Raw genomic sequence first — 13620 nt, 5'->3', positions numbered from 1 at the left:
ATCGAGGCCGCGGAGGTCCCATTGAGCCAAGTCAGGGTACAGATTATGCGCAGTGTGGTGGCCGCTACTACTTAAGCTTGCGCAAAGTCGCCCGCGTTCGCGCTCTCTGAAGCTTTCTGACACGGTTTCTAACCCCTCTGCGATGGCACGCACAGCCAACCTTCTCGCTCACTGCTTGCGGGAGACAGCAATTAAGCGTTGTTCTCGACGAACCTGAAACCAAAGAATGGCGTTGGGCGCGGCCTCCCTGACGTCCTCCAGGGAAGTGGTGCTCGAGATGCTGACGATCATCACCGTCCCCGCCGCTTCCGCAGCTGCGAAGGTGCAATGAAATCATTAGAACATCCTGGATGACGCACACCAGTGTCTACACGGAGGCATTATAGCTCTTCCTCTAGTGGCGAGACACGCCGACATGGATTCAAACGCGTAAATTAACAGAGTGACGTGAACTCAAAGGGAGTAGGGCAGCAAATAAAAATTGAAAATCGGGCCCCTCACTTTTCTTTTTTCTCGTTTATTACATTACAAGGCTCTCGAATATGGCAACATTGATGCCTTCAGGTAACATCTGTGGGTTTATGGACCAGTTTCCTTCACCCAGAAAGATCCCGTACTCGTGCTCAACTCCAGCGAATGCAGCTACGTGGCGTATGAGCCGTGTTTTGATGTAACAGCAGCTGCGCGCATTCGCTGGAGTTGATTAACACCTTGGCCTAACGCGCGAGGACGCGCTGCTTGCTGCCATTTCCCATCATCAAATCTAAGTGCCAAAAATTTTCCCGCGACGCCTGAGGAACTGTCCAAAAATGTGAAAGAAAAAATAAACCGCGAAAGACAATGTTTCGACTGGGAATCGAATCCGGGACCGCAGCGTGGCAAGTAGACATCGCTTTAACGACACTGCTGAACATTGCCAATCTGCTGTTCTAGTTTTCATATTAAGCTCTGCCTCAAAATATTTAGCGCTCTTCCCGCATTATTAAGGCGACGCTTGGATGGATGGATGGATGGATGAATGGAATGGAATGGAATGGAATGGATGGACGGACGGACGGACGGATGCATGCATGGATGCATGGACGGACGGACGGATGGATGGACGGGCGGACGGATGTTATGAGCCACCCCTTTGGAACGGGGTGGTGGCTTACGCCACCAAGCTCTTGCTATTATAATGCCTAATGTCCTACCTAGGTTAAACACTCGGTTGCAAAGCGGCGGCGCCATCTAGAAACGCTTGGCCACACTACTTCGCCCGCAGCAGTGGAAAGCAGAGGCAAGCTATCTTACTGGTGAAGCAAGCGCACTGACACGGACACAGTGAGGACACACACGAAAAGACGACACTCGCTGCTGTGTCAGTGCGCTGCTTCACCAGTAAGGTATGAGGATTCATCACCAACTAGCCCAACTTTGCACGTTACAGAGCCAAGCTGGCCATCGCAGGCGCATCGTTGGCTACTGGTGGAGAGGGTGAAGGTGCCGTTACGCAGGGAGACGCGATGAGACGGGAGGGGACAGAGGGAGATGACCTCACGTTGCGCATGCATTGCACCACCTGGCAACAGCATGCACGGTCGTCTCTCCGCCTCAAAGGGGAGGTCCGGTACCCCAAACAAATGGCGCTTGCTAAAAATGCGTGGAGATGCAACGCACAGATCGGAACATATGTATACGCAATAGAGAGAGAGAGAGACTAGAGAGTAAAAAGGCATGATGACGCTGTATGGGATCTTAAGGCGCAAGGGTTAGATACGGTCAAAGAGCACCATGCACGTGGTGGTGAGTTTTCGATGAACCATTAATAGAAATGGGAGGACGCTTAATCTTCACCTTTAATAGTGGAACGCGATAACATTCAAAGATCTGACTGCTTCGCACGCTTCCCTGCAATTGCAGCTTACGTAACCATAATGTTTTTCTGGAGACGCTGATAGTGAACGCTATGCAACAAGGTGAGCTTTCTGGTTCTCTTTTTGTCGCCCCCCCCCCCCGGAGGGCTCCGCCGCTGCCGGGGATGTGTGGAGGCGAGCGCCAGCTGGATGGCGTTGCAAGGAACCTAGCAGGGCGTGCCGCTCCTACTAAGAGCGATCTCAAGCGGCAAGAGGAAAGGCGTCTTTCTTTGAATTTCCGCGTAACAAAACTAGGTTTTCTCATATTAAAATTAATCCGACGCTATGATGTTTGGAGGTGATTGTCACACTGTTTGAATGTGATTGTCACACTGAAGCATCATTCAGAGCATTTCTGCTGAGCATATAGTGGCGTGAATTTTTTCTATTGTTGTGTTATTTTTGTTTGACCAGTTCTGTATTTTGTCGAGCTTATGTACACTGTATATTCCCCCCCTGCAATAATGCCTTCGGGCGCTGCAGGTACTTGAAATAAATAAATAAATAAATAAATAAATAAATAAATAAATAAATAAATAAATAAATAAATGTGTAATCCGTACTTTACGAATTTTCTTGCACATTTGACTGAGAAATTCAATTAGTTCAGTAACGCGTCTGCACCGTGCAGAGAGCCTGCGTGAATCGGGATGCGTGGTTCGGGATAATTGTTTTCATGCGGACAACGTCGTCGCCTGCGATGCCGACGCTGGATTTTCCGCGACACAGGGCCCTTAACGCTATGCCGTTAATAGAGACATGAACTGCGAATGGTGCATGTAGCATGGCTCTAAAGAGGCCTAAAAATCACTCACTGTAGCTTGCGTCAAATATATCAGTAATAAAATAATCCCAATGACTACAGATGTGTTCTATGACTATAAATGTCTGTTGTGAAAGGATGATTTAGTAAAACGAGTTGGTGACGGTAGCACTCGTGTCTCAACAGAGCCCTTGAACGCAAGGTCTGAGCGGTACATACTCTGCAAAAATGCTATCGCAGCACCAGTCTCTGGAGAGAGGATGCTCTACGAATAGGAGCATCATTACCAGTCAACGGGTGAGAGTGCGTCGCATAAATGTGGCGAATTTTGAGACGGCAAAGCATGATCTCAGTTCGTCGTATTTTTGTTACAGGCTGTCAGTTTCCTAGGTTGGGCTTAATGACGAAGTTTATTTCGCTGTCCCACGTACTCTGCCAATAACTCCTCGATTTCTTCCATATAGGTAAGGCTTGATATTAGTGACAGATAGCTACGGAAGAGGCGCTAGCTTTCTTTGTTGTAGACGTGGCAATACTGTCCGCAAGAACATTACCCTCGAGGCCTCTAAGCCCAGGCACCCAGCATGTTGCGACCCTTTTAGATGTATAAACACACCAGATTAATGGATATTGGTTGGCAATTGCGGTGTTATTATGTTATTGTGGCAATATTACAGACATAACGATGCTTAAGGAGTCGGTAAATATTACTGCCTGTTGGAGTCTAATTCTGTCGCTGTGTTTCACCACCGATAATACAGCATAAGCTTCTCCCCTAGAGACGCTTGTTTGGGGGTGGAGTAAAATGGATGCTGAGAAGAGTCGACCTACTGCCGCATAGGAGACGCCAGCATTTGACTTCGATGCGTCCGTGGGAAATTCAGGTCAAGGGTACTTTGATTTCAATTATCAGAAGTGCATTTGAATGTGTGCATCTGGTGCGTGTTTTGCGATTTCGATAAAAATGCCTCACATTCTATCAGCTGCCACTGCCACGGCGTTAGCAGCTTCGATGGATTCATGATGTGCTATTGATGTACAGCAGTGCCTATTTCTTCGCTGAGCTAATAAAAATAATCCCCTTTTTCCCGGACACTGCTACGCCGAGCACGTTTACACGCGGGAGAGCACGACCCCCATGTACTTGGGTCCGTGGTGTTGCAACACACCAAACATCTGCTGACGCAGACGCCCCTGCGAGGGACATAAAAAAGGCAGAAAAATTGACCATACGCACCTTCGATTGGCTATCCTGCCGAAGGGGATATATAGAGACCAAAAGAGAGATAAGGAAAGGAAATAACACAAGTTATAAACTATCGCAGAGACCTGCCGATTTTATGTACGCCAGCAACGCTCTTCATAGTGAAATATTTAGCGCGCCCAATCGACAAGGACACAGTGAAAGGGGACACACGGGCACTTACTCACAACTGTTTATTTTCGGAGCGATACAGAACATAAATTCCCCAGCTGTCAGCACTGAGCATGTGCTACAAGAGTGGTCAGTATAAACAGAAACAGATTAAAAACAGATTAAGAAGGTTCAACCAGTATTTAAATATGCAAATTCATTGTCAGTGATTCCACGTAATATTTCACTATGAATTCTTACCAACTCGCCCAACTATGAGTTCTGCTGCAGTAACACTCTATTTGCTTTCAGCGGAAGCAATGAGTGGCTACCGTCCAATGATCTTCGCTTTCGAAAATGGTGTTGGATCTAGCCGATTCAATGCTATCTGAAAGAAAGCGTTCGTTATGTGCTATGTAATCAATTGATTGTCGCGCGTTGATATGATTGTAGTTGCGATTATCGAATCCTGGCCCTGGCGGTAGCCTTTCGATGGGGGTTAAATGCGAAACTTAGATTGAGGTGCACGTTTAAGAACCCCAGGTGGTCAAAAGTATTCCGGAGTCCCCCACAACCGCGTGCTTCATAATCAGATCGTGGTATTGGCGTGTAATACCCATAATTTATGTAGCCGCGATTATATTTTGTAGCACCTAGTGCTTGTCGTTATGATTGTCTTTCCCTTTGACCCGCAGCGGTAGCTTAACAGCAATGGTGCTGCGCTGCTACTCACGAGGTCGCTGGGTCAAGTTCCGGCCACGGCGGCCACATTTCGACGAGGGTAAAATGCAAAGATGACTGTCTCCCGTGCATTGGGGAAAAGTTAAGGATCCCCTGGTGGTACTAAATGATCCGCAGTCCCCCCATTACAGCATGCCTCGTAATGAAATCGTGGTCTTTGCGCGTAAGACCCTATAATTCAATTCTTTTCGAGTGTTTCATCGTCTTTAGTCTGTCTTCGTCACTGTGTTGTTTCGTCATCACACAGCCATCGTCACACATCACCATATTTCGATCGCCTTCACTCCATCGTCATAATGCTATCGTCGCCATTCCACCACCATCATGCAGTCGTCAACATGCATTCGTGGTCGCGTTGCCACCGTTTCATCGTCGTCATGTGGTCGCCACCATATCAGATTCGGCATCCTATTACCACCATACTGTCATCGTCCTACCGTCGGCATTTCGTCGCTGTCCTACAGTCGTCGTAATGCCGTCGTGGTCATTCAATCTACATTCTTTCCTAATTATAGCAATGTCGTCATGTCATCGTGGCCATTGAATCTACATTCTGTCCTAATTAGCAGTGTCGTCATGTCATCGTGGTAATTGCATTGTCTTCAAACAATCATCGTCATACTGTCGTCGTCGTTCTGTGCTCGCGTTTCCGGTGTCATCCCGTTGTTCTCGTGTTATTGTCATCGCTATCATCTTAATACCGTCACCACCATTTCATTGTTGTCATTCATTTGTCGGCACGCGTAAAAGGTGCGTGATGGAGGGCCACAAGTTTATCTTCAGGCTAGGCGGTCCGTGTGAAATTGTACCGAAATTTGTAATGTGATTTGTACTTCCAAATGGTCGCTGAACAAAAACAGCATTCTTCGCAAACACCTATAAAAGTTTCGCTTAAAGGGATTTCCCACAACGCGAGGAATCCACAGGCTTTTATTAGCTCTGGGAAATAGAAATTTCGGCCAATATTCGCAGCTTTCAAATGAAATTCCCTCAGTAATTCGAATGCTGCATACATGATTTTCGGACGCAAATAAACCTTGGCTTGCGCAAACGCACAAAAGAAGTGCTCGCTTGGAATTTAGTAGCCCACCAAAAAGCTTCGTTGCTCTCGCAAAGCTGATAATTAGGCAATTTCGACTGCATGTTGCTAGAGTTCTACAGCCAGTCCTCTTACAATATGGGACTGTAGCAGCATAGCCATCGCCTACATGTTGCTCCAGAAGAAGGCAACGCAGAAGCCATGTGTTGTGGCAGCAACAACAGATGCCACATTCAGCCCACCGCATCAGGGTTCCTTCGCTGATCCTGGCCGGGGCTTCCACTATAACGGACGTCTACCGCCGTCCACGAAAAACTGAATCACAGTCATTTCCGGAATTTTAGTATTGTTACGTATGGAAAGATAGAGACGAAGGAGGCTATTTACAGGCTATTTACACTGGAGCCGGAGAGCCTGGCCGACACTCGCTCGTGCCAAGGGCACATGCCCACTTCGTCGTTCTCGCGGCGGCTCGTCTCTTGGGCATCTCGCGGATAATATCGTAATAATATCAAAGCACCAACACACTGGCAAAAGCGTTTACTTATGCGGGCATGTCTAGAATACTCACCTTTCGCAGTGGCGGCTTCTCCGTCGGGATGGGCCATCTTATGAAAAGCTGTGGGTGCTATGCCGATGGGCATAGAGACGCGCTGTTCCAGCAACACACTCTCCAAGCTTCGGTCCGCTACGCCCCTCAGGAGCCGCGGCAGAAGGCGGAGCCTGGATTGATCACGAATACATAAATATCACCGCACGACCTAAGAAGTCTTCCATGATACTTTGGCGGAGCGTAGGCGAACCACAAAGCTTCACCGGCAGAGCAACCCGATAATAATGTGCTCCTTGTGGAGAGAACTTTTGTCCAAAAGATGGTCCCAGGCGATCGTTGTGGGGACGCTCGACTCTCAAGCGTCCTCTGCTGTTTTCCCCACATGGCTCCCGCGTCTTAGCTCTCGCGTCTTAGCTTAGTGCCGGCGGCGGTCGGTGTGGTTACAGCACATTATCAGAGATGGCGCGAGTGCTGCGCTGCTAATGCTACTTAACGGTGGGGTTACTGGGGCGTTATTACGAGTGGGCTCTCCCTCTTGGACCCTCTTTGGCTTTAACCGCTCTGGGAACCAAATTCTTGCGTGCCACATCGTGATCACTGCATTAGGGTCGTGTGGATTGTCTCGCAGAACATGTCCGTCCCTTGCCTTTTGCAATAATGGACCCTCAGCTTTAGTTTTTCGTGAAAACACACTCGTTCCATTGAAGACGCACTAGCTTCATGCCGTGGCCGCTTGGGGCGCTAGATGTATCCAGAAAAACTGGATATGATGTTTTCTGTGATGACCACGGTGCTCTGAAGCACAATCTCAATGTGGAGGCAACCGTTGGTTCACCATGGTCGTGGAGCCTATGCATCATACAGTGGATTTCGGCCGCTTACATGTACATTTCGAATATTAAACTTCGTGCTAGAAGGCTATTTCTCAAGCGACCTAACTTGTAAGTCGTTTAAATGTTGCCAGTTGTTCAATCAAGTCACTAAATAAAGTCGCTTATTGCTAAATAGAAAACTCTGTTGTAAACAGACCAAAACGTCACTGAATCGCGCAATAAGATCGCGAAATAGCAACACTAAGTACCGGTAAATTATAAAAACAAATCTTTTTTGAGGAAAGGACTGCGGCGGAGGCGATGGAGAAGACGGAGGAGGCGAGGACGGCTGCCCGATCCTGGCAACAATCCTGGCTGCCCGAGCAGCGGACAGTGATAAGAAGCTGTACCTATGTGGGCGTAATTCTGAGAGAAAACCTTGCATGCGCGCTTTTCTTAGATTTGTCGATGTGCAGCTGACAGTGCCCGCTTTCAGAAGTGTGGGTGTGGGTGTGTAGGATGGGGGGGCGCAAATGGCCTACTTTTCCTTTCCACTTCTTAATGGGGAGGGGGGGGGGGGTGTTAGAGGGATGTCTCTCCACGAACCGGCAGATACGTCTTACAAGCATGGTGCCACGCAAGCACAGGGACATATGAAGGCATCTCACTCGATAACCTCGAGCACTCGCTGCGACAACGCTGGCGGGATGAAAAGAGCTGGAAGCAAGAAGCGAGCATTTCGTGCTGCCTCAGTTTCATCGCGAAAACACCATTGACGGCCAAATCATTGAAAACAGTCTTGAAACTACTGGGAACTTTAATTGCACTATTGAGGTTAAGTTGTACTACTGACCGACCAAGTAGTCCGAATCAATGCCTAGATCAAGATTTGAAGGACTATACTGCAGACTTGCATAGGCGGGGAAATTTACCATTTGGAACCGAGGTGACCCTGTGTCCAGCATACATACTGGCAATGAGTGCCCTGAAGAACCAATGTTGCCGAGACCCCACGTGCAGCTGGTGGAGAGGCCAGAGCCCCATTATCGGACCTTCAAGTGGCTTTCTGTAGACTCGAGTGATCTTGGTCAGGACTTGAGGCACCGTATTCCCGGCTGACACTAACGTGAACGTAAACAAATTATGACGGAACCCCGTTTAACGTGGTCGCATCGTTGCTCGCGATTTTTTTTTTACCTGCGACGCCGCAGGTGTGGTAAAATGCACCGTCAACTTTCGCGCTATTGGGCCCCTTTTTGTTGGCAGTTGCTCCACTTTTGAAAACACTCGCGTCGCCATGAAAAGGAAAACTAATAACAAAGTGGCTTGTCTGACACGACAAGGTGACCTCTCAGCCTCGTAAATTTTGGTCTGGTGGAATTCCGGATTTGAACAGGAAATTCTTCTGCGGAAAAACTTCTCATTTCTGCTGATTTATTTCCGCCGATGAGGAGCGAATAGGCCGACTCCAACAACTAGCGTGAAAAATGGCGAACCTCGCAATCTCTTCGATCGCTGCAGGCATGCCAAGCCTCAAAGCGCGCTTGTCGCCGCGCGCTAAAGCGCAGTGCCAAGATCACTTCGTGTGTACAGGACATTGTTTGCATTAATAAAGAAATGAATAATGTACTGAGAGTGCACGAGAAATATACCTCTTGAAGGCGTTTACGTTCTCTGCCAAGGTCTGCTTCTCGTCGGCACCCATGCTGTAGTAGAAACGAGGTCCGGGGCCGAGTTTTGCGAGCCCCACCCTCTCGATGTCGGCCAGGCTTCTGACAGGCTCGGGACTCGTCGGTGGAGAAACCGAGGTGCTGCGGCTATCCATGGTCGGAGTGTCCCCTGTCATAGAAGTGTCAAGAAAGAACGTGCTACGGGACTCTTCTGCGACTGTACATCCAGCGGCCTTTACAACGTCGTTCAATTTATCTGTTCATGCTATATGTCCTGTGAACATACACTCTTAACAGTGGCGCTTCTGGGGAGGAGGGGTGGGCGGACCGTTAAGTCTGCAGCGCTCGGGAGAATGCAGCTGGGTAATGAAGGGGCGGGAATTGAAATGGCATGACGTATTCGTCAAAGAAGCAAAAAGACACTGAGTGGCACAGTGGCACTATGCGCTGACTACACAAAAAAAAGATGAACGGGAATTTATAGGAGGGCGCCCTTAGCAAGGCCTAATGACTTTAGGTGCTCTGGGGCGTGGAGTATAAATGAAATGTACAGTAGAGACGTCACCCCTAAGAGGTACATTATATGTTTCGCCGATACACGGACGTAAGGCTCGTTGTAACGGTTGTGGAAATACGCCCCCCACCCTCCCACCAAGGTTCACTGCGCAGCGGATAATGCGAGATTAAGAATTAATGAATGTGGGTTGTTTAGCAGCGCAAGGGCCACGTATGGCCAAAGAGCGCCATGCCAATGTTGATGACTTCGCAGTGGAGTGATGAGTTCTATGAAGTTGATGTGAGGTGGCTGTAAGGGGGCCTAAAATAGCCCTTGTAAAGTGCTCAAAATCTACGTGTAATATGAAAATGACGATGACTAATGACGTTTACTATGAACGTTAAATTGCATTGCGAAAAAAAACGATACAATATACAAAACATGTCACATGCGAAAATTGCCTAGAGCACTGCTGCCTCACCAGAGCCCTTAAAACACAAGGGCCTTGAGGCATGTGCTATACGATACTACTATCGCAGCGGCAACCTCTGAAGAGAGGAAGCGCTACGAATGTATGGGGCTAATAACATGTAGGACAACTCCTTTCCGGAAACCTAGGACTGTTGATATCAAAAAACGGTTCTGGACAAAGAAACATTACAGCATGAAGAGGGATGTACTGCTGGTATGCTAGGGAAAAGTGTGTCTTTCAGATTCGGCTTCCCGACACTCCAGGAGGATGTAGGGGATGGTGAGCCTCTCCCCGCATCTACCACAGGTTGAAGGATCATTTCCAGCGAGTATAACGTTAAGGGTGCCAGAATGGGTGCCAGACGACAGAATGGGAAATCTGTTCGGCGTGATTTTGTTGAAGAAAGCTAGAAACTTAATTGTGGTTATCTTACGTGCAGCTTATTTGCTTTCACGTCCCACAAGCGTTGCTAGTAGTTTCGCAGTTTCCTTCGTAAAAAAATGGCTGTGGCTTAGGTAAGGTTAAGCCCAGGATGCGAAGCATACTAGCCTTTATTTTAGTTGTTGAACCACTGTTTAGCTTGGTGAACTGCTGTTGCTTGGCTATATTTGGTTCGGCTAGACGAAGAAACAACTCATGTGTTACTCTGCTTCGCCTTGGACGCCCCGCATTGGACGCGGTGAGCGTCGAGCAACGCAGCGTTCGGCGCGGCAACGAAATGTGCGCCTGAGCAAGCGACGCACGCCTGAGCCTTCGAAACAGCTCGTTTCTAAGGCAACACCGCATTCACTAGAGGCGCTTTTGTACCGCTTTGAAGCATCGTACTCGTGGCTCAGTGGTAGCGTCTCCGTCTCACACTCCAGAGACCCTGGTTCGATTCCCAACCAGCCCATCTTGCAAGAGTTGAGCCAAAGCCACTTCTCCTCTGTCGTGACGTCACGGTATCACGTGGTATTCAAGGCGACACCGCCGCGCCTGAGGAGCTGGGTTGAGCCCTCGTAATATGCTTCGCATAAAAGCACTTGAAATCTTTGACAGGGACTGCAGCTGTAGGATTAACAGCATGCGATGCAATTGACGTGGCCATCTGGTCTGCCAGAACGTTACCCTCGATGGCCCTTTGGCTATGCATCCAGCATTTAATCACATGCTGGTTAGATATATGCGCTTTACACAGGAAAGAATAGAGTTAATTTTTTACTGAGTTTTAGGGCTTACAGAATGACATCAATGCCTTCAGGACACTTGGTGAGCCTGTATATATAACTGCTTTTTGGAGTCTTGATTTCCTGATATGCTTCACAGCCGACAATAGTGCATAGGCCTCGGCCGCAAACATACTCGTCTCCGGATGCAGTACATCGGATTCGAGAAGGATGACCCGATGGCTGCATAGGACACTCCGGCATGTGACTTCGATGCGTCTGTGTAGAACTCTGTGCAGGAGTGCTGGTATTGGAGCCCTAGGAAATGCATTCGGATTTCGATCTCTGCAGCGTGCTTTACACGTCTAGGAAAGATATCACATTCTATCAGCTGCTACTCCCAAGGTAGTAGCAGCTTAGCTGGAGGCATTAAGCGATGTTCGAGGAGGGGGAGATCTATTTGAACGCTAAGCTCCCTGACACGCAGTGATAAATGCTGTCTTACAGAGGGACGATTACGAAAGAGTAGCACTTGTCATCTCGTTAACGGCATTAGAACACGGATGTTGATGATTAGAGTGAAGTTTCAGAAAATACGTTAGGCTGACCTATGTTCTCTGCAGATGGAGTGACCACTCATTTGATTCTACATATAAACCTTCAATAGTACTTGTTCTGAAAGTGCCAGTGGCCAGCCGGATAACTAGATGGAGGACGGGATGTAGCAAAATTAGCGCGCTCGGGGTGGCAGAATGATAGATCATGGCACCATAGTCCAATCGGGATAGAATGAGGCTCTTGTAAAGATTTATTAAAAACTTTCTCTCACTGCCCCATGTTGTGTGGGATGAAATTTTCAGTAAGTTCATTTCAGTAAGCATTTCACCTTGAGATATTTTATGTGCGGAATACCAGTTAGCTTTGAGTCAAGTATAATGCCTAAAAACTTGTGCTCTATATTCGCAGGTACTTGTTGCCCATACATTTCTATATTGGGATTTGCAATGAGCCCTTGTTTCTTTGTGAAAAGTACGCAAGAACTTTTGTTGGGATTCACTTTAAATCTGTTTTCGTCTGCCCATTTGGACACTTTGTTCGAACCTTGTTGTACCTGTCGCTCACACGCTGCAAGGTTGTGTGATTTGAAGCCTATTTGAATATCGTCCACGTAGACGGAATAAAATATGGCTGGTTGTAATGAAGGCTGAAGCACGTTCATCTTCATAATAGAGAGCGGGCAGGTAACCACGCTTCCCTGGGGCACACCAGTTCCTTGTATAAAAGACCGCGACAATACGTTGCCAATTTTCACGTGGAAGGTACGATTTGACAAATAGCTTTCTTTTATGTTTCGCCTATTTCCACGGATGTCAATTCACGATAAATCTCGCAAGATCCAGTAACGCCACGTTGTGTCCTACGCCTTCTCCATATCGAGGTATATCAATAAGAAAAACTGTTTATGTACAAATGCATCCCAGATATTTCCTTCAATGCGCACAAGATTATCAGTTGTGGGCTGCCCTTCTCTGAAGCCACACTGATAAGGATCAAGAACATTGTCGAGTTCATGGAAATGTATGTGTCTACGATTAATATTTCTTTTTCAAAAAGCTTACACAGGCAACTTGTAAGAGCTATCGGGCAAAAACAAGCCGCCAAGGAAGCTTCCTTACCCTGCTTCAAAAGATGGACGGCAATTGAATCTTTCCATGTGGATGGAAGGTATGTCGGCAGCCCAAATAGTGCTCGAAAGTGCAAGTTGTGTAACTTATGTGTCGCTGCGCAAGTTTTTGATCATGTCATACTCACTGTCAGGTCTCGGCGCAGAGCTCTTGCATGCTATCAAGGCAGTTTTCGGCTCGGCAATACTGAAAGGCCGCTTATGCGGTTCGTTCTGTTTGAATTTACGTAGGACTGGCTTACGTTCTTCTATATCTCTATATTTAAGGAAGGATTGATAATAATGTATTGAGCTTCGCACACGCTCAAAGTGCTCCCCAAGAGAGTGTCTGTTTTTGCAAGGTATTCCCTTGCTCGTTCACCAAAGGCAATGGATGGATTTGTCGCTCATTTAGCTTTCTAAAGCCATTGCACACTTTCGCCTCCTGCGTGTATGAATTAATACACAACAGGAAGCTCACCCAGCTTTCGCTCTTTGCCAGACGCCGTGTCCACCTTCCTTGTGACATATTTTATAAATTTAATTAAATTTTCTGCATTCGGCGATCTGTGCAATACGTCCCATGTCTTATTCTGCCTCTTTCGCGCCTCTCTACAGTCTTCGTCCACCAGGGAACACGTCTTGTAAGTGAACCACCATTCGTTTGCGGGGTAGACTTTTCGGCTGCATCAATAATAAAAGCGGCGAAATGCTCAACAGCATCATCTATATTAAAATCGTTTATAAGATCTCCTGGCAGATAAGTTGATTCTTTAAAATGCGCCCAGTCCGCCGAAGGTAATTTACATAAAGGAACACGGGGAAGGTTTTCATTAAGAGTTATCACATCTAAAGTTACAGCAAAGTAGCCACTTCTATAAATTTTAATGACGACGTTCCATTCCGGGTGAGGCAGAAGAGAAGAAGAGCCAGTTGCTAGATCTATCAATGGATAACTGTTGTGTTGGAAGCTATGATAGGACGTCTCCATCTTATTAAACAGGCGGGCACTAGAGA

General features: G+C 47.5%; 1 protein-coding gene across 4 annotated transcripts in view; it reads right to left on the bottom strand.

The window, feature by feature from the left end:
- LOC135914515 (2-Hydroxyacid oxidase 1-like) overlaps positions 1–13620 on the bottom strand; it is a 46878-nt gene that overhangs the window by 14337 nt on the left and 18921 nt on the right. For all 4 annotated transcript variants that reach the window (XM_065447412.2, XM_065447409.2, XM_065447410.2 and 1 more), the window contains exons 2-4: positions 8810–8996; positions 6364–6515; positions 214–314 (exon numbers count right to left, since the gene is read on the bottom strand). In XM_065447412.2, coding sequence (XP_065303484.1) covers positions 214–314; positions 6364–6515; positions 8810–8982 — 426 coding nt within the window. In that variant the 5' untranslated portion in view covers positions 8983–8996. The remainder of the gene's footprint in view (positions 1–213; positions 315–6363; positions 6516–8809; positions 8997–13620) is intronic.

The sequence above is a fragment of the Dermacentor albipictus genome, chromosome 8 (assembly GCF_038994185.2).
Source record: "Dermacentor albipictus isolate Rhodes 1998 colony chromosome 8, USDA_Dalb.pri_finalv2, whole genome shotgun sequence".
In the NCBI taxonomy this organism is placed as follows: Eukaryota; Metazoa; Arthropoda; class Arachnida; order Ixodida; family Ixodidae; genus Dermacentor; species Dermacentor albipictus.
The sequence above is the reverse complement of the archived record's forward strand: the minus strand, read 5'-3'. Positions and strand labels throughout refer to the sequence as shown.